A 26,638-nucleotide genomic window follows, 5' to 3' on the forward strand; every position below is an offset into this window, starting at 1 on the left:
GCTCGCCAGTCCTATCCACTTATTTCTTCCAAAAAAACTTCAAGTCAAGTTTTGAAAGTCCCTAACGTCTTACTGTCTACTACTCTACTTGGTAGCTTATTCCAAGTGTCTATGCTTTGTGTAAAGAAACACTTCCTAATGTTTGTGTGAAATTTACCCTTAACAAGTTTCCAACTGTGTCCACATGTTCTTGATGAACTCATTTTAAAATAACAGTCTTGATCCACTGTACTGATTCCCTTCAGAATTTTAAACACTTTCAATCATGTCACCTCTTAATCTTCTTTTGCTTAAACCGTATAGGCTCAGCTCTTTTAATCTTTCCTGAAAATTCAATCCCTGTAGCCCTGGAATCAGCCTAGTCGCTCTTCTCTGGACTTTTTCTAGCACTGCTATGTCCTTTTTGTAGCCTGGAGACCAAAACTGCGCACAGTACTCCAGATGAGGCCTCACCAGTCCATTATAATGGTTGAGCATAACCTCCTTGGACTTGTAGTCCACACATGGTGCTATATAACCTAACATTCTCTTAGTCTTCTTAATGGCTTCTGAACCCCTACCACTTTGTAGGACCTTCAGCCTATTTGATCCTCTGTTAAAAGATGCAGAATGCTTGCAACTGATGACCAGTCCAGCAAAAGAAGCAGTAGATCATCTGTCTATAGACACTTCTCAAGAAAGGAATGCAGCTTAACATCAACAGCAGACCACCTGCTTATAGTGGCCCCAGTGGTAATTGCAGCTGCCCATCTAAAATGGAAATGTCAGTACATTCTAGTAACATTTGAACAGACCACAATTTAATGCTTCATCTAGCTGTAGTGCCTTTGTAGGCTCCATGTAAAACTGTAGAGTGGTCTGATGACAGGGGCTCTTATTCTAATGCTGGTTGAGTTAACTTCTTAGGTCAGATTCTGTACAAAGGAAATCGTGGTAATGTCTAATGTATCAACTGCATAGTTACACAAGTAATCATCACAAGACAGCTGCAGCTACTCTGCACTTTAATGTAATTTAATGGTCTTCTAATGTTCATCAAGTATGCCAATCAGTGGAAGAATTACCCAAATCAGAACAGGACCAGAACACCACCTGTTAATATTTTAGTAAATAATGACGGTATGCATTTGTTGCAATGTGATTATGTGTATGAGAGACAGAGAGAGAGAGGACTTAAAGAAATACTGCACCCAGAAACTGTTTTTTTACACATTACTTACCCCATGTAGTTTGAAGTGAAGGCCAAGAAAAACATTTAATCTCATGTTTTCCTGAAAAACGTTTATGATATAATAGAAACAAATATTGACCAATGTTGTATAGTGGCAAACGACATGAAAAACATACATGGAAAAAAGAAAAATAAAAACTCACTTTATTCATGTGGCACAATCTACCTGTCAGTTTTCCAGTTACAAAATTCATGCCTTTTTGCTAATATATACTTCTGAAATAACCAGCACACAGCATAAACAGGATACTAAAGCCTTATAGGAGAGACTCTTTGAATTGAAGAGCTGCCTGTTTCTCTCATTTCATTGCTCAAGAGTCCTGTCTTGAATTTAAAAAGTGACCCCCATAGTTTCTTGTATATGATTTGTGCTGATTATTCCTGAAGTATAATATTTTTAAAAAGCATGCATTTGGCATGTTCTGGGTATATGCCTGGATAACTGTCACATGGATTATGTGACATGAGTAATGTGAGATTTGTTTTGTTTCTTTTTTTCATGAACGTTTTTCACATCATGAACCATTGCACCGCACTGGTCTGTATTGGCTTCTATTACTAATGTCATAAACTCATCTCTCTTCATTATACATGAAAAAGTGAGATAAAAATTGTTCTTTGCTACCAGTACAAAGTACATGGGGTAAGTAACATATTAAAAAATATATAATTTTTGAGTAGAGTATTCCTTTAAATACCTGAAGTGAGGTTTACAACCACCTATTTCCGATGTTCCCACATACAGTGAAACAGTAATGCATGGCAGTTATCTAAACCAACACCTGGGCTCTCAGGCTTTAGAACAATGGTCTTTTTTTACTGAGGAATATTTTTGCAAAGACACCCTTGTTTCATAATTCAGACAAACTAGCTGGTACCTATTTTGGTTTACTTTCTTTTCAGAAGAAGAGCAGACAACCAAAATGTTCCCATCCTGGCTTTTTTAGTTTCATAGTACTGAAGCGTTTTGCATTTACTTTTTCACCCGATGCTGCTTTTCAGGTTCACATTGCAGTGTAACAAGTCACCAGCTGGGATGCTGTGAAATGTCTGATGGGGAGCTGCACTTCTTAAATGCCACCTTCAAAACTTACAGCCTACTGTCTGCTCAGCAGACGAGTGACAGGCGAGAGTGAGGCATGCATGTCTAAGCTAAGTGAACTAAACGTCCCTCTAAAAACCCATTAATGTGGAAAGAGGTGATTAAAAAAAATAAAACCTTACTTCAAATTGGAGCGAAGTAGGCCGAGTGAAAAATATGAATGTGAATTAGCTGAGCTGCAGACTGAATTGAATCTTCGGATGAGGGCTGGGCAGAGCAAGGCAAGAACAGTGTCAGTTGAGTCCAATGGACCCTGGGGACATAGGTGGAAAAAAGTGCTTTTGATTGTGTGTCAAAATTTCAGGCCTCACTCAATAAAGGCATCAGAGCTTTATAAAACAGAATGGAAATCACTATACGGCTCTAAAATTCATGGTGTAGGAGTTACATCCTTCATATATACTGTATGCACTATACATTCTCAAACCCACTTAAACCATCTCAGCAGCATTGTTACAACATGGACCATCAGTAGATCATATTTTTCATGTAAGTGTAAAGTACTGTTTTTTCGTACACTGAATTATAATGTTTATTCACACATTATAGGGCTTGTAAAGCGCAAGGAGCATTAAATGTTTCTAATAAATATATAATTAATTTATGTAGGATTAGCTGTGCTACCTATCTAAGATGGATTGAAATCTAAGTAATCAATGCAGACCTCAGTGTGTTCAGCGTTAACATTTGCAGTGCACCATCAATTGGAATGTATGTTGTAATGCATGAAGCATTTGTCATCCCAACAGATGGTGGATCACAAACAGCTGTAGCAATAAAATGTTACATGCCATTTGGTATAGGATTCATGAAAGCAGTGTTAATGTTTGCGTTGTGCCATCTGTTGGAATGACAAATGCAATTTGTTTTATTACTACAGATGTTTGTGATGCACCATCTTTTGGAATGACATAGCAACCAGACGGACACAGAGATACACAGAAACACAGTCACTTATCCTTTTATTAAGGTGGAAAAGATTTTCTCAATATATTATGTTATAATCGTATTGAGCTGCTGAAGAATGTGAATTTCCCATTGGGATTAATAAAGTATCTATCTATCTATCTATCTATCTATCTATCTATTGTAAAACTGTATACTTCATTTATTTATTTATATGATACATGCACATTAAGCATATTTTTTCAAGTTTCTTATCAGATGATTCTGATAAGTCATTTTAACTTTATAATTTTATTTTTAATTAACAGAAAATGGATGGATGGGTGGGTTTGAATCACTTATTATTTCTGTATGCTAAATACAGTCCATCAACATGGTGGGCACTCTCTCGCACACAGGCTCACACTCGCTCACACAGGGCCAATTTAGAATCATCAGTTAACCTAAGATGCATGTCGGAGGTGTGCAAAGAGGTCACATTAACCAAAAAAAATAATGTGCAAATGCCAGATAGACACTGCTTGGGCTGAGAGCAGATCTCAGGACTCTTCAGCTCTGATTTTTTTTTTTTGCTAAACTTTATCAGTCCTCGAGGTGAAATTGTCTTCTCACATGACCTTTGGATGTCCGAGCACAGGGTTAGCCATTGTACAGCACCCCTGGAGCAATTTTCAGTTTAAGGGCCTTGCTCAGAGGCCCACCAGATTAGGAGTCCTTCTGGCAGTGACAGGGTTTGAACTGGCAACCCTCCAAATATCAGCATAGATCCTTACCCTCAGAGCCACTACTCCCCCTTAATGTGATGTATTGTTACTAATTATTATGCCCCCTGTGAATATAATTTATATAACTTTATAATATAAATCTTGCGCAAATGTATATTATATTTGATGTTAGAAGAAATGTGGATGCTCCAATTATTGGTGAAACTAACATCAGATAACATAACAATAATGAATTAGTTTATCACATTTATGTTTTAATGAATGTCTTTTGGGGCCTGGGTGGTCTTTTCTCCTTGGAACCCCTAGAGGTTTTTTATTTCCCACCATCCCATCAGCTGGAGTGTTTGTTTTCCTTTTCTCTCTGCTCATCTGACCATAACACGTGTCATTTACAATTAAAGACTAGTAGTTTAGGCTTTCCTTAAGGTTTCTCCCACTTCTTTTAATTACTTCTTTATTTGTACTGTGCATGCATCTATGTATTTTTTTAATATTTCTTTGATTATAATTCTTTCCTTTTACTTCTTGTACAGCACATTGAGCTTCATTTTTGTATGCACATATAAATAAATAAAAAGGAATGTTGTCGAGCTTGATATAAAAATGTAAAAAGCAATGTAAAATGCTGTCTGCAAGCTATAATTAGTGTATCACAATCTGATGGATCAGTACAAACATTCCAAATGAGGGATAAAAAGATACTTTATTTGAGAGTAAAAATAAAGAATAAATCTTCACAATGGGTGTGTGTCTATTTTGGCAAATGAGCGGTTTGACTTGTAATTATAATGACACGCATGCTGCAATGACTCTGCTGCTTCTCAGTTCTGCACAGCTATCCAATTTGGTTTACTCTCTCTTTCTTGTATTGCTGCAGTTGGGTAACATGGCTCTATTGAAGTCATTCAGAAAACTGTGTCACCTTTCAAAGTGAGGTACAGTGACGGTGACACTGTGTTTTAAAATTTGGTGCACACATAGAAGATCCCTGGGCATATTTTGAAACGAGTATGGTGTTTCCTGATGTCCTAGCTAAATTGCTGATCATGGCCTTGTGCATTCTGCCCCCCTAATCACCCCCTTGCCCCTTATTGGCTGTCTCTCTCACCACTTCACTACACTATATAATAGCTCATATGCGATGAGTGTACAGGTGTAAGAATGACTGCCATTGCATTGTCCAGGTGGATGCTGCACATTGGTGGTGGTTGACATCATTCCTAACTGTCTATGTAAAGCACATTAAGCAGCTGCAAAAGACCTCAATAAATGTAATTCACTATTTTACAATTATTATCTCTTGTAGTCTAGGGTGGCACCTGGCCTGCCTCGGAGGATGTGCATTGAATTATATGATAGACCTAATCTGACATGTCTTCAGTCATTATTTGTCTACGGAATGATTCATTTCAAAATATGGCTGACCTAGGACAGCTGGATTGTATACTTAAATTCACACTGCATGCTCTGCTACCCTGTGTTGGTTCTTGCCTTGTGTCAGTGCTGCCTGCCAGGATAGGCTCAGGCCTCCTATGGCACTCAATTGGATTAAGCAGGTTTGAAAATGGATGGAGAGATGATTTAAAACCATGACATTCAAAGTCCAGATGGTTACACCTGTTTGGTTCTGTCTCAGTGGTCACCTGCTAGAGAAGACACGATTGTCACTGTCATCTCCATCAAAAGGAAAACCTATTTAGTATTGAAATCAGTCAGTGATAAAGCGAGGGCATTTAGAAAAAAATGCCAGTTTTACTCTAAAAAAATTGTTAATTATGTGGAATAGAGGTCTACACACATAAAAATGATATTTTAATATCTTTATATCATTTTATATCATATATCATAAATGCTTTCATAGCATTTTGAAACTAAACAATGTTATGTGCTTTAAATGTGGTGGAGAAAGATATAGGGACAATTTGTGAAAAAAAGGGTTTGTACTTTTTATTCTGTTGCATGTGTCATACTGAAGCTTTCATTAGAAGCTGGGAGTTGATGGGTTCCTAGCATCATTTTAATTTGATTCTACATGCAAATTGTAAATTATATTATACTTGTATTAATTTAGGCAGGGTGTGAATCTCCACTTGTTCATGTTTCAATATTCTTGAATTAAGTAGTCAGAAGGTAATTGTCAATTTCAAATTGGTGCTGGTATGGGTGTGGGTGTGAGTGTGAGATGGTATTGCAATGAACTAGCGTCTCGTCTGGGGTCTACCTCGGACCAAGTGCTGTTGTGATAGGCTCAGAATTAGGTTAAGCGGATTTGAGAATATTATGATATGTTACTGCTTCTTGTCACTGAATACTAATGTCGGTCTGCTTTGAAAGCCTATCCTCAGGTCAATTTTGTCACTTGGTTTTATTGTGGTGATGTTGCTTTTAGAATCTCTAAACATTCAAATGTGATTTCCAAAAACTCTGAAACTGCAACTTCACTTTAGAGTATTTTTCAGATAGGCCTGAAGCGTGACTAATTGGTATGCTGCTGTGTGGGTAACACAGATTCACGCAGCCAATGGGTGTTTCACCTCTTGAAAGCCTCTCTGTGGAAGCTCGCTACACTGTCTTATGTAACGGCTTACTGTACAGGATGTTACACAACACAAGTCTGTACTTTAAGGTGACTCAATTTTTTAAATTTGATGATTATTTGTAATTAGGAGTGGCATGTGGTGCCACAGCTCCAGTATGATTCCCGGCCCAGCCATTGTCTTTGTGGAGTTTATATGTTCTCCCTTTGTTCTCCTTGGGTTTTTATTATCAATCCAAGAGACTCTAAACAGGCTTGGTGTAGATGAGCCAGACCCCTTCTAGACTTTGTTCCTACGTTACACACTGTGCTATGAAAGGCACCAACGTCCTGTGACTCTGTAACTAGATTTAGTGGGTTTAACAATGGATGGATGAATGTGCACTTAGTCCAGTGCTATAGGCTGCAGTGTGCATGTGTGTGTGAAGAAGCGCCACCTGCCCCTCATCAGCCCCACCAGTACCTGTGCATTTTGTAACCTCTAAGAAACCCATACCCTGTGTAAATTATTGACAACCTTTCAGTGCCTATTCTTCATTCTGAAAGTCTGAGGAGGTGCAAAGTCAATCAGTAAATCATCAATGATCTGTAGCACCTCCTTCAGGTTGAAGCTCATAAGGCTTTTGAATACCAAAAATAAAAGTCTTCTAAGCAAGGAAGGGTCCAGCCAATGAGAGCCCAAGTCTAGTTAGTGCAGATTAACATGTGCTTGATGAAATGTAAAAACAAACAGACTAACAGGAATTATTACCAACCGCGAATTCTCAGTACGGCCAATCACATAGAAGCAAGGTTCCCCCAGCTTTGAGCTGGTCATGCAGAGGGACAAGCTGGACAGCTCCACTTCAGTGCCATAGCGTGAGAGAGTTGGGAGGGGAGGTAGAGTGGGGAGGAGTGGGGGGGAGAAGGGAGAGATAGAGAGAAATAGAGGTTGGGTGAGAGGGCCAGTCAAAGGTAGAGCAGGAAGGGGAGGAGAACAGAGAAAAGCAGAGGTATTAATGCATCAGCACAAACAAAGTTCAAAACGTCTGCACAGAGCAAGAAGCATAGAGGGTCAGCTGGCTGGCTGGTGAAAGGTTTGTGGAGCAAGGGAGATTCCAAAGTGACCTTCATATATCTGCTCTTTTGGATTTCATCGCCAAATTCACCACCACCTTTCCCCTTTCTTCCTCATTCATAATGCTGATTCTTGTCGCTACTGCTCCACAGACCTTGATCAGGAGTGTGATACAAGTTTTGCATGACGCAGGAGGTTATGAAATGGCTGCACACACATCCCTTAACCTGCTTGCTCCACAAATCTTGATCCAGACTAACATCAAGAAGGGTTACTGAGTGAGTAAGCCTAACAGAAGTGGTACTGAGCATAATATGGCATGGTTTGCCTAATGACCTGCCACACTCAGTAAGCCTTGAGGCATCAAGCAGCCGGGTTACTCTGACTCTTGTTGCTATCCAGGGTCTGAGAGTTGCTAAACCACATTCATCACTCTGCTCCAACGGGAGCAAGCAGCACACAATGAAAGGAGGCAGTGACAATAAAGAAGCTGTAAATTCTTCAAGGGTCTCATTTAAATCTAAAATGCACCCTTAGAAATTGCAAAAAGGCAGGCACAGAGATGAAGAGTTTCATGTTCTGTAAGAACTGATAACATGAGAAGGAACTGGTCCAAGTGACAGATAAACAGCACTGGTATGTGGCTGCTTGCACTGTCATGCTTTAAAGTGACAGGCATCCATTTTCACAAACATTTCCTCCACCACTCATTCACAAGATACGTGACAGCAAAAGGGATGCCAGTGTGTTTTAAAATTAAAAACACTTATTTGGGGCAACTAAAAACACAGGCTTTGGCACTATTTTGTGATACATGAATGGTTTGCATAAATTCAAATTTTGATAAGTCAAGATTCCCATCAAGTCAGCCTTAAACATTAAGACATCTAACATACTTCTTGATTATTTTTACACCCATAAATGTCATTTGACACCAAACCCTAAAAATTTCAGGTTATTCCCCAACTTTCAAGAACTCAAAGCTCACCATAGTGTGGTACATATCCATTCCCTTTCTTAAGGACGAGGTGAATGCGACGGCCCCCTCTCCGGATCTGTTCCACTGCCTGGGTGTGAGTCATGCCAGCTGTGTTTTCTCCATTGATCTCCACAAGCTGATCACTGATCTACAGGTCAAAGAACAGAAGAGACATATATTGCTGCGAAAGGTAATCTGATTGATCATCGTCTGGTAAACTTTCAGGCCAAACAAAGGTAAGAACCTACAAATGAGTGCAAAATTTCAAAATTACTCTACACAGAAGTAACATGGCCATAATAAAATAACTCCTCATTAGTCTGAGAGTCAGTAGGATTAAAGAGCAAGGAAATAATATTTAAAAGCTATGTCACATTTCAGCAATTTTCAGTCATAGTCTTCACTTACATAATCTTAACAAGTCGGAGGTAGTCGATAGCATGCTCCCTTGAAGTCAGTCACATAACTAACACACGACTCACCCAGACGAAATCATTAGTCGTAGGGGCGGGATCTTTGTGCATGAGAGCTAACAACCAATGAATGCTCAGCTGGAAGTACAATTCATATAATTAATTGACAAGGGATGATGAACTAGGGTTTTTCTAGTTTTAAGATATCTTCTAGCTTTACTTTTTATTTAGTTTTTGGCTTTATTTTTACTCAGTATTTGTTTAATGACATTTTCTAATTTTAGTTTTTCCTTCAGTTTTTAGCTTTTGTTTAGGTTTACTTTTTTGCCCTGTCTCACACGTATGCTTAGGGGTCAGCCAAAGGGTCCAATTCAGGGCAATGAAATTGGAGAAAAGGGTTGGTAATGAGTATTAACACCTTTCTCTTCTTCCTACAGACCTACAGGAGACTAACCCATTCTCTACAAACACTTCCGTCTCATCCTGATGACCTCACTTCTACCCAGATGACCTCACTTCTGTCTCGTCCTGATGACCTCACTTCCTACTTCCTGCTGCCTTTCCTGAACCATGCATTAACTCATTTTTTTGTCTTCTGCTGTTTACAGCAAGTATCAGTCTTTTAAGATTACTCCTTACTTCAAAATATACGGGGAGGATCCTCAAACCTTTTTTGTGTACATTTTTGCCTTTTTACAGCCCTTTTCTAACTTTAGTTTTTCATTTTTTTTGTTTTTATTCAGTTTTAGTTTTTCAGAAATTAACTTTCATTTTTGTTCCATTTTATTAGTTTTGTATTGTACACATAGTGCAAAAACAGTTTTCTTCATATCTCCTGATAATGTGACAGTTCAAGGCTTCCTGTAAAATCAGACAATGCAAGAATCAAATAACAACTGTGCTCTGATGTCATATGTTACTTTAACCTGCAACAAGTTTAAGCAACTGGTTACTTAATTTCAAATACACTTTTTTTTTAGATTCCCTGTGCAAGCAGTAAGGTCATCACACACATATAACTTTATTTTATACTTATTTTTGATATCTCCTGATGCAGATTATATGTCTTTTACCCATTTTGAAACTTTTTCAGGGAATTCTTACTTTGCTTATTTTTTGAAATTCTATTGAAGTCACACTCACTAACTTGAACTTTGTTAATAACAATAATATCAGAAATAGAGATGAAAGTTTTTCAATGTATATACTGCATTTCTACTTGGTCAGACGTAAAAAAAAAAGCTAAAATAACATTTCCAAGAGGAGAAATTATTTCCAAGGAATAATTTGAGGACAAAACCTTACCTGGATTTTACGACTTCGTGAGGCTGGTCCTCCTTCCATTAGTCCCAAGACATAAAGTCCCATGTTGTACTCACTGCCACCTCGAAGACTGAATCCAAACCCCGTGGGACCCCTCTCTAAGTCCACGCTGTAATATCGTGAATCCTGCCACAAGAAAGATAGCAGCTTTATTTTAGACAGCAGCTAGTAGTGGGTGCTAACGCCTACTATGTGCTCCATTTTCTTTCCAGAAACTCAGGAAAATGTGATAACTTAAGTGTATAAAAATCACTTCTGCCCACAGAAGTGCCAATCCAAATGTTGAATATCTGAGTAAAACCTCATACAACTGTGACATTTTCAAAAGTAGCCCTGTGTCGTGAAGGAGGTGTGCATTCATCTTCAAATGACTTTGCTGATACATTTGGTGAACAGTGTGTTAAACTAGGACATCAAAAGTAAGACATCAGTGATTGATAAATGGCCTATAGCAAATGATGTTGAGCCTTTGAATGTGTAAATATATTCTTGGAGACCAACGGTAATATTTAGGTCTGAGATATAACTAAGGCATTGTATGTTGTTTGTGCCTATGATAAGTTTTAAGTCTCTTGAAGTACTAGGGAATGACGAAGTGTGCATGTATTATTTATACAGCACTAGAGAATAACGCACTCTGCATATGTCATTAATACAGTACTTTTGTGGTTAGGGTCCATGTGTATGTATATATCTATGTATGTGTGTGTTAATCTTAAGGTGTGACAGTAGACTAACCTGGTAACAAGCCTGGTGAATACACTTATTCCTGAAGAAAAGAAGTAAAGGGTAAGTAGAGGGAGAATACTACAATAATACAATTTGTAACAGGCTGTTAAGTGTAAATATAAGGACAATAGTAAGAATCTGGGACACTCTGTCCAGGTCTATCTAATGAAGAGTGCGAGATTGAGAATAGGGTCACCCTAGGACCCTTCCATGACAAAACAATAGCTGAACAACCTTGGCTTGATAACTCACATTTGACCTAAGAACAAACTAAATTTGTAAAACTCACCAGTCATATGTGAGTCAGTACCTATAGAAAATCTTCCATAAAAATAAAAAAAATTCTGTAAATTTAAATATGTCTTTTTTCTCGACTTTCCTGCAAAATCTATCCATATAAATTCACAGGTGTTATTATGCTGGGGTACCAAGCAAAAATGTGAAGGACCTTGGAGGATTGTCAGTTCTGAAAGCTCTGTTTTGCATCCACACATCAAGCTGCACATTCCCTAATGAGAATCTTAAGAAACAAATGGTGGGCTTTCACTTCTGACACACCCTATTAGGCAGTGCCGTAGAGTCATCTTGAGTGGGCATTGCATTATATTTCTCTCCAGAGCTCTGAAATGGTTTCACACTGATCTTTTTGCACCACAACCTTCTCTATTTTTAGCACTGTAGCCGAAGGTCACCCCCAGTCAGTGAATACTATGGGAATTGGGTCCTTGTTAAAAAAAGTGTGAAAATAATCGAACTCTGCCTTCCTTAAGAACCCTCCATGCCACAACACTTGCCTTCCATGAATCTAAGTACTCATAAAACACTGTCTGTTTTGCCTTGTGGGCCCAGCACGTGCTGTGAGTTTTGAAGAATTTGTCCAGGCACTGCAGTTGTCTAATGAGACAATATGTTTACTGTGTTAGGACTATTTACTCAAAAATAGTCGAAGACTTTGTTTTAGAGGCAGTAATCCATCCATCCATCCATTATCCAACCCACTATATCCTAACTACAGGGTCACGGGGGTCTGCTGGAGCCAATCCCAGCCAACACAGGGCACAAGGCAGGAAACAAACCCCGGGCAGGGTGCCAGCTCACCGCAGGGCACACATGAGGGACCAAGCACCAAGCACACACTAGGGACAATTTAGGATCTCCAGTGCACCTGACCTGCATGTCTTTGGACTGTGGGAGGAAACCGGAGCACCCGGAGGAAACCCACGCAGACACAGGGAGAACATGCAAGCAGGGAGGCAGCAGCAATACCACTGCGCCACCGTGCCGTCCTTGGAGCAGTAATCATTTTTCTAATATTACTTTCCAAAGACACAGAAGAAGACAGCATTTACCTGACAAAAGGAGTGTTACTACAAGCAATCGAGGCTCTTTACAGATGGCCATGAACTAATTTACCTTATGAGGCCCAATGAAACTTTCTACTTTTACCAATTTTGCATGTTTTTTCTCTTTATTTAAAGCAGATTATATTGGGCCCATTTAGGTGGGGATAATGCATTATATTTAATGTCTTAAATGATTTTTGACCTTTTATACAAAATTACTTTTTTCCAAATCAGTCCCCTACAATTTGTACATAGAATGTGCTTCACTGCTGAGCTCTTCTTGAGAGTAGGAATATACTAGGAAACTACGAAACTCCAGGCAACTTTGATCATGCAACGTGGGTAAATATGAAACCTCAATTATCATTACAGTGCAGCTTAATAGGTTATATGATGGACAATACAGAAACATTTTCATGTACTTTCAGCTTTGGGACAGTGCCCTTATATGCAGGATTGGTCCTACACTCTTCTAAGCTATAGTGGAGGCATCATGAAATACTCCATGCAACCATTTGGTGAAAGTTCGGCATTGAATGCAACTTTCAAAGAATACATTGTAATACACAGCATTTGTTCTTCCTTTTTAATTTCAATAATGTGATAACACACTATGCATTTGTCATTTTTATATCATATTCATTTTCAGATCCAAGTCATATTGATGCTAGAGTAAATAATAGAGTAACAACATATGCTGCACTGGTTAGTTTGATTTTTCACAATGTATTATCAAGCATTGCTAATTTGACTACATCTTTGCCTTGAAATAGGACAGATCAGAAGACCACACTGTGATATGCTTTGCAAAAAATCTCTTTTGTGCAATGAAATTCCTCAAACTGGATTTTCAAATAAATTGAAATGTTAGTTTAAAAAGTTTGTGAGTGTGGTTACATTAATCAGTAGGTCCTGGGAAGGACTACTCTCAGGGGGCTAGACATGATTCTGAAATGAGAGTACACATCTGGGGACCACCCGTTTAAAAGTGCATAGTGAGTAGTGGCAAAATCCTATGCTACAAAGGCTTCTTTCTCAAGCACCCACTCCAATTCCTTCAGTCTGTGCATTTTAAACCACTGCTGGGGCTTCAGGAAGAGAGCAAAAGATACTGAACAAATAATGCTGAGAGAAAATAAAAAGCTAAAATTATTGTTATTCATTTAGAAGCTCAAGAGCACAAGGTAACTGAAGCTACATGATTAATTTCCACATTTGGCTTTGGTCTCAAGTGACCCTGAATTGGATTAAATAACTTTCAAAATATTCTGTTGAAAGTAAGTGCAACAAGAGTAAAATCAAATTACGTAGCTTCCAAAAGATCATAAAAGTTCTCACTCTCTTGGCACTTCTTTAATTATTTTCAAATGTGAGGAAGTGCAGCAACACAAACAATAAATTAGACACAAAAAGAAACACAGTTTGTTGCCCAACCTGTAGTAAAAAATTCAAAGGAATGATTTTGCAAAAAGTATATAGATACAGAACAAAAAAAATTAATTTTGCTTTCTGTCATCAGAGAGCTTTGTTGCTTTGTCGCTGACTAACTTGCTAGCGTAGTAACTCAAAGAATAACATCAGAGCAACACAGCTGAATGTGCCATGTTGTGTAGTTGCAGTTCTTACTTTTAGGAAAACTATATAAAGTCATTGATATTAACAAATAACAAATATCATGTCATCTATTTTTAACAACATACTCCAAAATCTACCATTAATATCTTATATATAAACCTCTACGTGTGGGAGTGTGTGTGCTTGTCTGTCTGGCCCGGAATTGAGAGGTGGAGTCGGGGTAAGGGCTCCAACTCTGAGGAAACAGAAACTCACTTAGCTGCTAATACACAAGTGAGGCCAGCTCGTTGGCAGAATGAAACCTTAGAAGAAAAAGTCTCTTAGCCGCTAATACAGAAGCAAGGTGAGCACATCGGCAAAACGGTATCCCGTTTACTTTTCCTCCCGCCGCTAATACACAAGCAATGCAAGCACGTGGCAAAACAAATCCTCCTAGGAGAGAGATGCCCAGAGTAGCTCCTTTCAATTACCTGACATCTCTACATGTAATTTTTTTTAAGCACGGGCTTACACAGCTAGTATCAATATATATATGTAAATACACAAAAATTTTACATTACAATTCCTAGGAATGGATCCTAAATGAAACATGAGTTATATACTTTTGTAATGATTAAAAAATAATCCCTTTATAAAAGCCATTAGACAAATCCCCATATGTTCGGACTGTCCCATCCTTTTCCAAAAACTCACATTAGATGTTTCAGGTTCACTGCTCTGTTCTCACCTTGTCATTTAATACTATGCCTGAAAAGAAATGAATCTCTGATCACCTGTTAAAGGTCATTTTTCCGTTCTTTTTTTTTCTTTTTGGTATTTTCCATTGAGAAATGGTATTATTTTATTGTGTTTAAGCTTCTTCTGCTGGCAATGCAAAGAGACCTCAGAGCTGTCAAGAAGCTTTGGTGTCTGATCTGACAGACTACAGTTACTCACTTCTCTCTCTTGACCAACAAATAAGAAGGCAGATGGGTCTTCAGTTCAAAAAGTCAATCCCATGAGGCTTTAGGCTTCCTTAATATGTGCATGTTGATAATTCAGGAAGAAACAATATAACAATATTTCAGCAAAAAAAAAAAAACATGTGCTTTGTATGTTTTGTGCATAATGACTGAATAACGAATACAGTATGTGGATTATGCAACATTAATAATGTGAGATTTTTTTTCAGTATCTCCGTGAATGTTATTCACATCATTTACCATTGGAGTGCACTGGACATTGTTGCCTTCTATCATGTCTCCATTCTGCAGGAAAACATGAAATTAACATTTTTTCTCTCTGCCAACTCTACAAAGTACAATGGTGCCTCATAATTTGAATGATTCTAACTTTGAATGTTCCAGAGATTGAATGCTAAATTTGAGAGAAATACGATCCTGAGTTTGAACGATGTTTCTACGTTCAAACCTTGATCACAGTGAAAAAATGCAGCAGCAGATGGCACTTCCGCAGTGAGTATAAATGCCATCTGTTGTGCACCCAAGTTGTCTCTCGCTGTGAAAGCATCTTGTGTGTTTTCAGTGCTTTTTTCACTTTATTTTTGGTGTGATTGGTTATAACCCCTATCTATTAACCATAAACCATTAACCAGGAAGAATGTGGAAGCCACAAAGCCTAAGAGGAAGGTTGTAGTATCGACGACTGAGGTGAAAAGGAATTTACATGAAGTACAGTTATTTGGCGTGTTTATAGAAGGATGTTAAGGATAGAGCTGCCAGGAAAAAGGAAAAGAGGAAGGCCTATATGGATATGGTGAGAGGACATGCAGGTGATGGTTGTGTGACACAGCAAGATGTAAAGAACAGGAAGATATGGAACAAGATGATCCACTGTGGCAACCCCGAACAGGAGCAGCCGAAAGAAGAAGAAGAAGAAGGAAGGTGACCCCCCCCCCTCCAAACAGTAAACCTCTTCCTCTCCACCGGCCACATGGGACATCACCACTCCTCACAGGTACAGTAAATGCAATTTTCATTTTATTATACAGTATTTACATATTTCATTTATTGTTTTCATGTATTATTTATGGCATTTAATTGATTGATTTTTACCTAAAATTATGTGTATTTCCTGTTTACGTTTATAGAAATGGGTATTATTCAGGGTCTGGGAACGGATTAATTCATTTTCCATTTTTTCTAATGGGGAAAACTGATTTGGACTTGGCACAATTCAGAGTTCAAATGGCCTACTGAAATTAATTAAATTCAAAGTATGAGGCACCACATGATGCAAGAAACATATGAAAAAATAATCTTGAGTGGTGTGTTCCTTTAAAGGCATGAAAACTAACAAAGGGGGAAGGTAAAATGGCTGGTCAGAAATATCTGTGATTTAAAGAACAGCATCATCGAGTGCGGAAATACTCTGATGTGTCCATGCTAATGGGGTGTACTGTATTAACAAGGGGGGTGGGGCAGACCACAGGAGTCAGTGGAGGACTTTGTTTGGTATAAAGAAACTTGCCTGTAACCTAATGTTAGCAAAACCAAGAAACACCAAAGATCCTCAATATCTGTTCAAGGAGTGGATGTGGAGATGGTGCATTGTTACATGTGACTTGGGAGTTCACATCAATGACAAGGTGGACTGATCTTGTAGCATAGAGGAACTATTTAAGAAATGGCAGAGTAGGCTCTTTTATTGTAAGAGATGGTGATCCTTAAATGTGGGCAGTAACATCCTTCATCTTCTATAACTCTGTGATGCCCAGTGTGATTTTCTATTCAGTGGTGTGTTGAGCTGATGACATCACTTCACGCCCACCAAATCAACAATCTAATTAAAAGAACAGGTTCAGTTATAGGACACACTCTGGACCCTCCAAGAGGTCATAACGAAGGAGAAAATTAAAACAAAACTGAGTGCCATTATGAACAATGCTGCACATCCTCTCTTTGACACACTAACACTGAGGACTTTCAGCCAATGAATTGTTCAACAGAACTGTGTAAAGAAATGCTACTGGGGTTGCTTCATATCCTCCTCACTGTGACTGTGACTGTGTGTAATTCTTTTTGTGCATTTGACGGAGTTGTTGTTTGCTATAATAATTCTTGAGATTCTATAAAAATCTAAATTTCCACCTTGGGACAAATAAAGTACTATCTATCTATCTATCTATCTATCTATCTATCTATCTATCTATCTATCTATCTATCTATCTATCTATCTATCTATCTATCTATCTATCTATCTATCTATCTATCTATCTATCTATCTATGCAGAGAGCAACAAAATCAGCAGCACTCAAAATGGTTCACACAGACATAGTGATTAGTTTAACGTTTTAGCACATGCTGCAATACTCAAATCATGTGTGTTTTAGGAAAGTACTCCAGATATCCTGCCCAAGCTGTCAACTGACTCTGTTCTGCTACATTGGCAACCATGCAAATGCTGCTTTTTGTTAGGTAGTGCCAAGTGGAATGCCTCAGTTACAACTCTCTTGCAAAATATTGTATATGGCATATTGTATCAGATCCTCACCAAGATTTCCACCGCCTTACCTTTGATCGTGACCTCTGACTCCTGTGGCCTCTACAGTCTCCTTCAACATCAGTGGATTCAGACAGACTTGAAGAATCTATTAGAAAGACAATATTGACATAGCACATATAGTCCGGGAATCTGAAGACCACAGAGCATTGCTGTTTAAAAAATTGGGTGATGAGATGACGTTAATGACAGCACATGTTTAACTCTTCCTTATTAAAAGTAGACGAACTGTGTCATCAGCTCATTGCTTTTGAGCTGGAGCTAGAAAAGTCAAACTTACTGGTGCTGCTGCGGGGAATGATGCGCAAGCGAATGGAGTTGCCTGCCTTCCGAAACAGCTCCACAATGTCTCTGTGAGGCATGGTGAGGATAGAGTGACCATCTACACCTTCTAGGCGGTCCCCCACCTTTAATCGGTCACTTCGGTCAGCAGGGCTTCCCTTCTGAATTTTGCTTATCTTGTGAGGTAACAGAGAGTCAGCTAGAAAAAAGGAAAGAGAATGGGAATTTCACTTAAAAGAATGAACGGAAGAATCACATTAATCATGTAAAGAAGGAGGAAACTGATACATTTTAATTAATCTGAGTCATATTATTGGTATTTGTTATTATCTGTATATATTACATATATCTTCAAAATCCTATTCAGAGTTGCATTGGAAGAATACGGGCAGGAACCAACTCTGGATAGGATGGCATATATTTCACAACTGGAACACAGCCATATTAAGTAACTTGTTCAAGATCACACAGTAAGTCAGAAGTAGAAATTGAATCCACAGCCCTGCACACGTGAACAGGAGACATCTTCAAGGCTCTGGTCAGGTAAGCAATTCCACCCTGGGACAAGAGAGGGCACTCTTGATGGCATAAGCTAATTTTCAACCTGCCGTTTAGGGGGACTGTGACTGGAGGACGAGTGACGGCACTACTGATTCTCTGCCATCAAGCCCTGCCCCTTCTGGGAACCAACAGTCCAAAACCACCCAGCACCGGAATGGGGCCGTCAGTTTGACTCAACCACGACTCAATGCATTCCTGAGTCCCAAAATTGACATCCATTTTTTTCTGAATAACCATATTTTATTCATATTAATGCAATTATTTTAATGGTTAATATTAGATATTAAGACATACTTTAAACAGACATTTTCCCTTCACTAACAGCTCAGTAATATCACCATTTACCGTTATGCTCATTCACAGCAACTATATTACCCAGAGTACACTTACTTTGGCAAACAAAGCAAACGTATTGTGGCGAAGGACATTTACAGTGCTGGGGGGGTCAGATGGAAAATAAGTCTTCCTCATAAAAAATTCAACCTGCTGTTTGAACACAACCACTTGCTCAGCCACTGTGAGAGACTAACTGTGGCTGTGAGGTGAGACCCTGGCTTATATGGCCTCTACTCTGGAGGGCACCAGAAGCAGGGAGCTAATTTAGATAACAGTCTGCCTGGTTCTCTTGCAACCTGTGGTGCTCTTTCTGCTGTCATTACTGATGGTGCTGTGACAATATGATACTCATTGTTTAAGTGCACTGTATTTATACTTTACTTTAAAAAAAGTAAAAGTAACTCTGCTACTGTACAGGTGCTCGTGGTCTGTACTGAATGTCACAATAAAAGAAACAGAAAAGTGTCTTACAGGATGATTAGGTTTTTAATTTTTGTCTTTCAAAGGTAGTGCTTGTTTTGTATATCCTGAAGAGAGAAGAGGAGTGTGCCAGTAATATCCCGTATTGACTGCACCATCCTCTGCAGTGCTTTGTGGTCCCGAGCTCAGGAGGAGCATTGCTAACATTCCGCTGTTTAAGTTTAGAATTTGATTAAGACATTTGGGCTGTCCACACACATCAAAAGCCTCGGAGAGCCTTCTTAACTACAGCTGCAACATGTTCTACCCACTTCTGTCCACCAGTGATAACTGACCCTCTCCACAGTATCCCCTCCAATGTACAGTAGGTGACAGGTCCTAAAGTCTATGATCAGCTCCTTGGTGATACTAATATTAGAGGAGGAATTGTACAAGCACCACTGACCCAGAAGGTGAATCTTGTGTCTGTAACCCGTTTCATCATCTGTGGTGGAGTGATATCTAACATATAAATTAATAAATATTTCGTATGTCTTTATTTGTATACTATTCAAAGCAATCGTAATATTAGTGTTCAGGAGGTACTGTATGTGTCAGCCAAGCTTGTCAAGGGTTATTGTGTTTGGACTTACACAAGACTATAAGTCAATCTGTGCAGGTAGGCTATAAACTGCCTAAACGAAATAACTTGGGGATGAGTTGTACCTGAGCAGTTTCATTGGTAACTGGTCTAGGAAGGGACTGGTAAATTAATTTTTTTGATCTGAAGTATGACTGTTTATGATTGGTTTTGAATAGGAGGCCATTTTGTACCACAATGCCCCATTGGTTCATGTTTTGTAGTAAGAATGGTATAAAGTTGGTCACCTTGCCTTTACCTCTCTCTCACACCATCTGGGCATGAAGAGAAGACCACGATGAAGACAACTCTATTTCAGCTGCCATACTGAGACGGCCATGTGGCTTGTTTCAATACTTCATTCAAAGACCATGTGGTAGCAAAGGAAGCCGATAGCCGTCTATACATGCAAGATGCACTGCATTTTAGGCTGTAATGGTATGGTTTGCCAATATTTACATTGTAATATGCTTCCTTAATATTTTTGGGCACATGCTTAATTAAATATATAACTTAACTCCTGCTTGTTCATTTACTCTGTCTAATTACCAAAGGATTAAATGAGGACAGGAAAGGGAAGGAAGTGTAGAACTGAAGTAGTGTACCTGCTCAAAAAGTTGGAAGATTATGGGATTTGAGGCATTTTGGTGAAGTTTTCACAATAAAGAATATAAAGTGGAAAACAAAATCACCATAGGACCCTACATGACAAAACATCATTATTGGTAATCAGACCTACAATGGCAGTGTCTTCGGTAAATTCATGATGGAACTGGAGCTGGCCTAATGGTCAGAGGTGAACAAGCAGTACAGCAGGAGACTTAGCCACTATCCTGTGGAGTGGCTGTGCTGAGGATCACTAGGATTTTACCCTGAGCTGTCCTCTATAAACAATAGGCTTTTAGCACAGAGGTTTTTATGATCCTGGTGTGACAGGACATTATGAAGTGTAAGAGATATGAAATTTGTTCACTGGATGTGACAATATAAAAAACTGGGGATGGTGCAAACTATCTAGAATGTTCCATTTAATGTGCCTCAGTACCAGTCTATCAAAGCATTTCATCACAATGGGAGTGAGTGCCACTGGTCTGTAGTCATTGAGTCAGTCCACTTATGGTTGTTCTGGCACAAGCAGGAACTGCAGATACTTTCATTGGGGCATTAAAGTTGTCAATAAAAATGCCAGCTAAATGGTTGCCACAGTTTTATAAAACACATCCTGAAATGCCACCTGGATCAGATGCCTGATGAATATTTAAAAATGTTGTTTAAAAATTCTCATTGCATCATCTAGGTAGCTGCATGGATTGCAGTTTGTTATCACAATCAAAGACACCAACTTCAAGAAATTGTCCCCTGAGACATTAATGTAGTATTTCTTAATGATATTGTATATAAGTTTGCATTTTCTCCGAGTGTCTACGTGGGTTTCCTCCCACAGTCCAAAGACATGCAGGTTAGGTGCATCTCTGTTCCTAAATTGTCCCTAGTGTGTGCTTGGTGTGTGTGCCCTGTGGTGGGCTGGCGCCCTGCCTGGGATTTGTTCCTGCCTCGTGCCTTGTCCTGGCTGGGATTGGCTCCAGCAGACCCCTGTGACCATGTATAGCAGGTTGGAATGGAATGTTGTACATAACACTCACTGCAAAGCTGGTGTTGGCTTGTGGTGGGAGGTATTATAAAAACACTGCAGAACTTTCTTGGAAAGTAAAATGAATGGGACATAATCAATAAATATCCCAGATCAGGTGATCGGTTTTTTGAGACGGTTTTTACTTTCATGCTCCAAGAGTTGTTTCTCAGAAAACACACATCCACTTTTCTACTTTTACAAGATGTTTCAGTCCAGTCTATATGGTAGACAGAAAACACTTCTAGCTGAATTGCAGCATCCAGTCACTCAGTAGTAACTCATGCTTCTGAAGAACAGAAAGCACAACCATTACTGACATCTTTGTGAGGCCAGTCTTGCTTTGATGTTGATTGCAGCAACCAGGCTGGACAATCAGAATTTGGCTCTGGATCTTTGCTCAGACAGGCCCACCGTTATCAGACTAACTCCAGCCATCCATAGCAAACCACCCAAACTTCACTCTCCTCAAGTGCATGGATATTCCCTGCTCATTTGTACATTGAGTAGTGTAGTAGGGTGGTTTACAGTATCAGTTCTGACAGTTCACGATGACCACAGATTTCTGGCCCACCAATTTCTTCTTAAACAAGCTGTTATTGCTGAGCTGATTTTCTGTATCAGTCCAGATATTATGCTAATATGTACTTAATGAAGCAAGAATGTGTGATGTTGGAAATGTAAGAATTGATACTTTTTCTTTGTTATATTTTTAATCTTTTTATTGTTCTGTTTTTTTAAGCCATCACTTACTAAAAGCACCAAAGTGGGCCTGACTAAAATAGCTGCTGTCCTGCTCTGCTTCTCGTTAACTGGCCATATTTGTATACCATTAAGAAAGCAAATTCTGCTGGAAAAGTGAATTAAGAAAAAAATGACATAGTTAAGAATGTAAAGATATTACAAAAATACCAAAGTGTCTCAATTCTTACAGATGTACAGTACATCTCACACTACTGCATTTGTGTGAATGTAAAATTAGAGAAGGAAAAAATGATAGCTAAGGCAACAATGAGATTAGTTAAAGGTAAGCGCAAAAAGTCTGCAGCCCCAGGGGGTCCAAAGACTGAATGTGAAACCATTGACACAGGCTGACATGAAATCCCATGTTGTGCAGACACTGCCCTGTTCCCCCGAGTCCTGCAGCTGCACCGTCCCCCTGACTCTCCACGACTGGGGTCTCCTTGTGAAAATGCGCCACTGTCCTCTAACTGTCTGCCTGACTCCCAGCTGCTATTTTATGCTGTGCTGTTAAGGCTGTAGTAGTTTGTGCTGTGCGGACTGTGATAAGCAGCATGCATGAACTTTCCCACCCATTGTGAATTTGCCCTTGGGGACTAATAAAGTATCTATCTATCTATCTATCTATCTATCTATCTATCTATCTATCTATCTATCTATCTATCTATCTATCTATCTATCTATCTATCTATCTATCTATCTATCTATCTATCTATCTATCTATCTATCTATCTATCTATCTATCTATCTATCTATCTATCTATCTATGTTGGGCAGAAGAGCCAAGTAAGGAAAAAAATACTAGGAGGTCAATGTAGTGGATGGGTGGATGGATGGTGGGAGGCTGCCTCCAAGGGCCATGAGTTCTGCCCTGGTACACTAGGCAGGATGTATACTCCTAGCTGTGTGCCTGTTTGGACACCTGCAAGGCTGCATGGGAGCTGGAATGCTGATGGGCAGCCCTGTTAGTGCCCTTGGTTGCCAGAAGGACACTCTTCTGTCATATGGATGTTCCAAATGACCCTGAAGTGCATCTCAAATACAGTACTGTGGTGCCAGAAGTACTCCTGAGTCCCGCTTGAAAAATCCTCTCTGTCTCAGCTGTGTGAGTTGAAGTCAGGAGCAGAGGAGCAGTAGGAGGAGAAATAAGAACGAGAAGAAAGAGAAAGGAAGCAATCAGCCATTGCTGAGTTTATGTACTTGAATTCAGCGTTTTTTGGAGCACATTTGACCTGTGTAAAAAAGGTCCAGTACCTCTGTAAAAAAGTCATTTGGATTTGAACTGGAGGCTTGGTCAGTTGCGTTTGGGTTTTGGGGTGCAGGATGCCCCTCCATAGTGCACAGGGTATAACAAACAGACAAAGTTTAACATCTGTGCACTGCCTGCTAGCTAATGTTAACCCCACTCAACACATGTTTGAAAGTTGGCAGCCGTTATGAGATAAAGCATAAAACAGTTTGGATTATTGCTTACATTAAATTACAGAAAAATCAAATCAAAGAGAAGTCTTTTAAATATGATGTCACCTTGTTGAACGCTGGACATTTGTACCGTATTCCTGAAACTTTCAACTTACCCTGCTTAACAAATCATTTCAAATTTCTTTGGACTTGAGTGCTCTCATAAACGGAGTTAGCTTGTGCGCCGTTGTCAGTAGTCACGGTAAACAGGCTGCTGACCTGACCACCTCTACACTCTGATATGTACCACTGCAGTTCGTTGCTCTAAGGTGGAGGAGGAGGAGGAGGTGGGGAGCACGCTCTGATTACAGCGCACTGCTGCCCCCACCACATGATGTACCACTCGGATTGGGACCTGAATGCAGCTGTGCAACGGGTGACACCTCAGCACCGCACTGGAACAATGTGAGTTTTTTTTTTTTTTTTACAGTGGCTTGAGTGTCAATCCTGCCACCAACCCCGAGGAAAGTCCAAATAAATGTACTTCCTCTTATCAGACTGCTATTTTACTTTACTTTTTTCAGCTCCCCCTTGCTGTCTTTGCAGACATGTTCTCCATTTATCTCTCATCTGTGCCTCTCACTTCCTATTATCTGCTTCGCAGCTCAAACGTTTATATTAGGGTGGTCAGATATGGCCCAGTGGTTAGAAGGATCACATGAACAAAGAAGTGCATTGAGGATGCAGTGTGGACCACTCACGTCACTTTTCTCCCAGTTTCTCATTTTCTCGTTTTCTCCCTGTGCTGCACAGTTGGTTGAACTCCAGCCACTTATGTCAGCCAGAAAAATAGGAGGCAGTGTAAGACAGTTGTTGTAGTGTGTGGTCCGTATTCAGATGTCTCCCTTTCTTCCCTGTTTCCCAGTTTTTTTTAATCTACATGTGCCATGGTGATTTGCATTGGCCATGGATAACTTATGATGGCAGGTCAGTATTTGACACCCTAAAATCTGAATCATGTGATGTGTAATAATGTCTGACGATCATAAGTAATAACTATGGAATTGGACAGTGCAAACAATGAAAAAACAAGACTTAAAAAAAAACACAAAACACACACAGACAGAGAAGTCTGTGTGAACTAGTGGATAACATGATAGTCATAAAGATGATTTTTAAAAGAAGTAAATGAGGGAAAATCATAATGAAATTTGAGGCGAATGACAGGATAGAACAGAATAGAAAGCCTTTATTGTCATTGTACAAGTACAATGAAACTGTAAAAGCTACACCTGTAAACAATGCAATAAATGACAAACAAATTATATAAAAACACACAAAAAAACCTGAAGTAATCAACACACATACTAGAAATACATATTTTGAAATAAATATTATAACAGCTCAATGTGTTTTTAAGATTTTAAATTCTGATGGCCCAAGGATAATCTTTAATGCTCGTGTATCGCCTGCTGGAGGGCAGTAGTGTGAACAGTGAGTGGCCAGGATGGGAAGTGTCTTTAATGATTTTTCTGGCTCTGCAGAGGCACTGGAGATATCTTCCAGGGAGGGCAGAGAGCAGGCAAAGATTTTCTCTGGCATGGATATTACCCTGTGCAGAGCTTTCCTGTCTGCTGCTGTACAGCCAGCATACCATGTAGAAATACAGTGTGCAAAAACACTGTCAGTGGTTGAGCAGTAGAAGGTCAACAGCAGCTTCTCCTTCATTACCACTTTCCGGAGAAGTCCCAGGAAATGCAGTCGCTGCTGGGACTTTCTGACCATCGCCAGAGTGGACAGGTCCTCAGAAATGTAAGTTCCTAGGAACTAAAAAGAGGCGACCCTCTCCAGCAGGTCCCCACTGATGTAGAGTGGGCCTGGCTTTGCTATGTGCCTTCTGAAGTCAATGACCAACTCTTTAGTTTTGTGGGGGTTGAGTGAGAGATACAAAATAACAAATAGCAAAAACCTCATCATAATGGTTAAACTCTGAAATGGAGGCGGAATTACCTTCTGGTGTAGATTATAGAAGGATGATCATGAGAAGTACTGTAAAGAGGATGAAACAGAGTCCAACAAAGTTCAGCAGAGGGATAATAATCTTCTTATATAATACGCTACTGTGGCTGTTCATTTGTCTGTCCAGGATTTTAAATCACCTGCAGCTTGCAAACCGTTTGACCTATTGACCTGAAATTTGGTACATATATACTATGTGACCTCTACTGCCCGCTTTCCAGGTGATGATTTTTATTACTCTTTTTATTTTTATTTTATTTTATTGTAGAATCAACCTCGGCAGCGGCCAGCAGGGTGCCGTTCTCATCCCTACCATCTTCACTATCACTTCCCCAACCTCTTCATATTTTAAATCATTCTTGAAGCAGATTGAACACTTAAGTGCCAGCTTATGTGAAAAATTAAGAAAACGTACTAAGTAATTGGGCGGCACGGTGGCGCAGTGGGTAGCGCTGCTGCCTCGCAGTTAGGAGATCTGGGAACCTGGGTTCGCTTCCCGGGTCCTCCCTGTGTGGAGTTTGCATGTTCTCCCCGTGTCTGCGTGGGTTTTCTCCGGGCGCTCCGGTTTCCTCCCACAGTCCAAAGACATGCAGGTTAGGTGGATTGGCGATTCTAAATTGGCCCTAGTGTGTGCTTGGTGTGTGGGTGTGTTTGTGTGTGTCCTGCGGTGGGTTGGCACCCTGCCTGGGATTGGTTCCTGCCTTGTGCCCTGTGTTGGCTTGGATTGGCTCCAGCAGACCTCCGTGACCCTGTGTTCGGATTCAGCGGGTTGGAAAATGGATGGATGGATGGATACTAAGTAATTGCAACACAAAAGCTGATTTGATCAGTTTTAACGCAAAAAGATGCTGACGGAAGAAGAGAAGAAGTGGGCTGCTAGAGTGGAGAAAACAAGAACTGCTCACGAAGCATTGAGCGCATCAACCTGAGCAAACAAATTCTAAACGTACAGAGAAAGTGTGTGAAAACTACAAGTCAAGTGTATCCACTGCACGTTACCGTGCAGTCCGCCGTTACTGGTCAGAAATAAAGGTAATTGGAGGGATAATACTGTAAAAACAAGACGCTCTAGAGATTATAATCTGAAACAAGGGAAGGCAGAGTTTACAATATGCATGTTTCTGTATGCCTCAATAATCCGATTATTCACAGAAGGAGGATTTCTAAATTGCAATGTAAAATTTTACTCCATTTAGAGAAACCAGGTT

At 39.6% G+C, this 26,638-nt stretch overlaps 1 protein-coding gene and 1 long non-coding RNA gene across 4 annotated transcripts in view; one reads left to right on the plus strand and one right to left on the minus strand.

Annotated features, from left to right (window-relative positions):
* Positions 1–9,604, plus strand: part of LOC127529596 (uncharacterized) — a 28,697-nt gene extending 19,093 nt beyond the window's left edge. Inside the window, exon 3 of the long non-coding RNA XR_007936213.1 lies at positions 9,387–9,604. This is a non-coding gene — a long non-coding RNA (uncharacterized LOC127529596). The remainder of the gene's footprint in view (positions 1–9,386) is intronic.
* The window catches only part of LOC114660582 (membrane-associated guanylate kinase, WW and PDZ domain-containing protein 3-like), a 184,878-nt gene that overhangs the window by 10,451 nt on the left and 147,789 nt on the right, over positions 1–26,638 (minus strand). For 2 of the 3 annotated variants that reach the window (XM_028813356.2, XM_051933584.1), the window contains 4 exons: positions 17,702–17,902; positions 17,433–17,509; positions 10,255–10,398; positions 8,546–8,684 (listed from right to left, as the gene is read on the minus strand). In XM_028813356.2, the coding sequence (XP_028669189.1) occupies positions 8,546–8,684; positions 10,255–10,398; positions 17,433–17,509; positions 17,702–17,902 (561 nt within the window). Of the gene's footprint in view, positions 1–7,255; positions 7,344–8,545; positions 8,685–10,254; positions 10,399–17,432; positions 17,510–17,701; positions 17,903–26,638 lie in introns of all 3 variants that reach the window. The other variant, XM_051933585.1, reaches the window with a different exon arrangement.

Source organism: Erpetoichthys calabaricus, chromosome 11, assembly GCF_900747795.2.
Source record: "Erpetoichthys calabaricus chromosome 11, fErpCal1.3, whole genome shotgun sequence".
Lineage (NCBI taxonomy): Eukaryota > Metazoa > Chordata > Cladistia > Polypteriformes > Polypteridae > Erpetoichthys > Erpetoichthys calabaricus.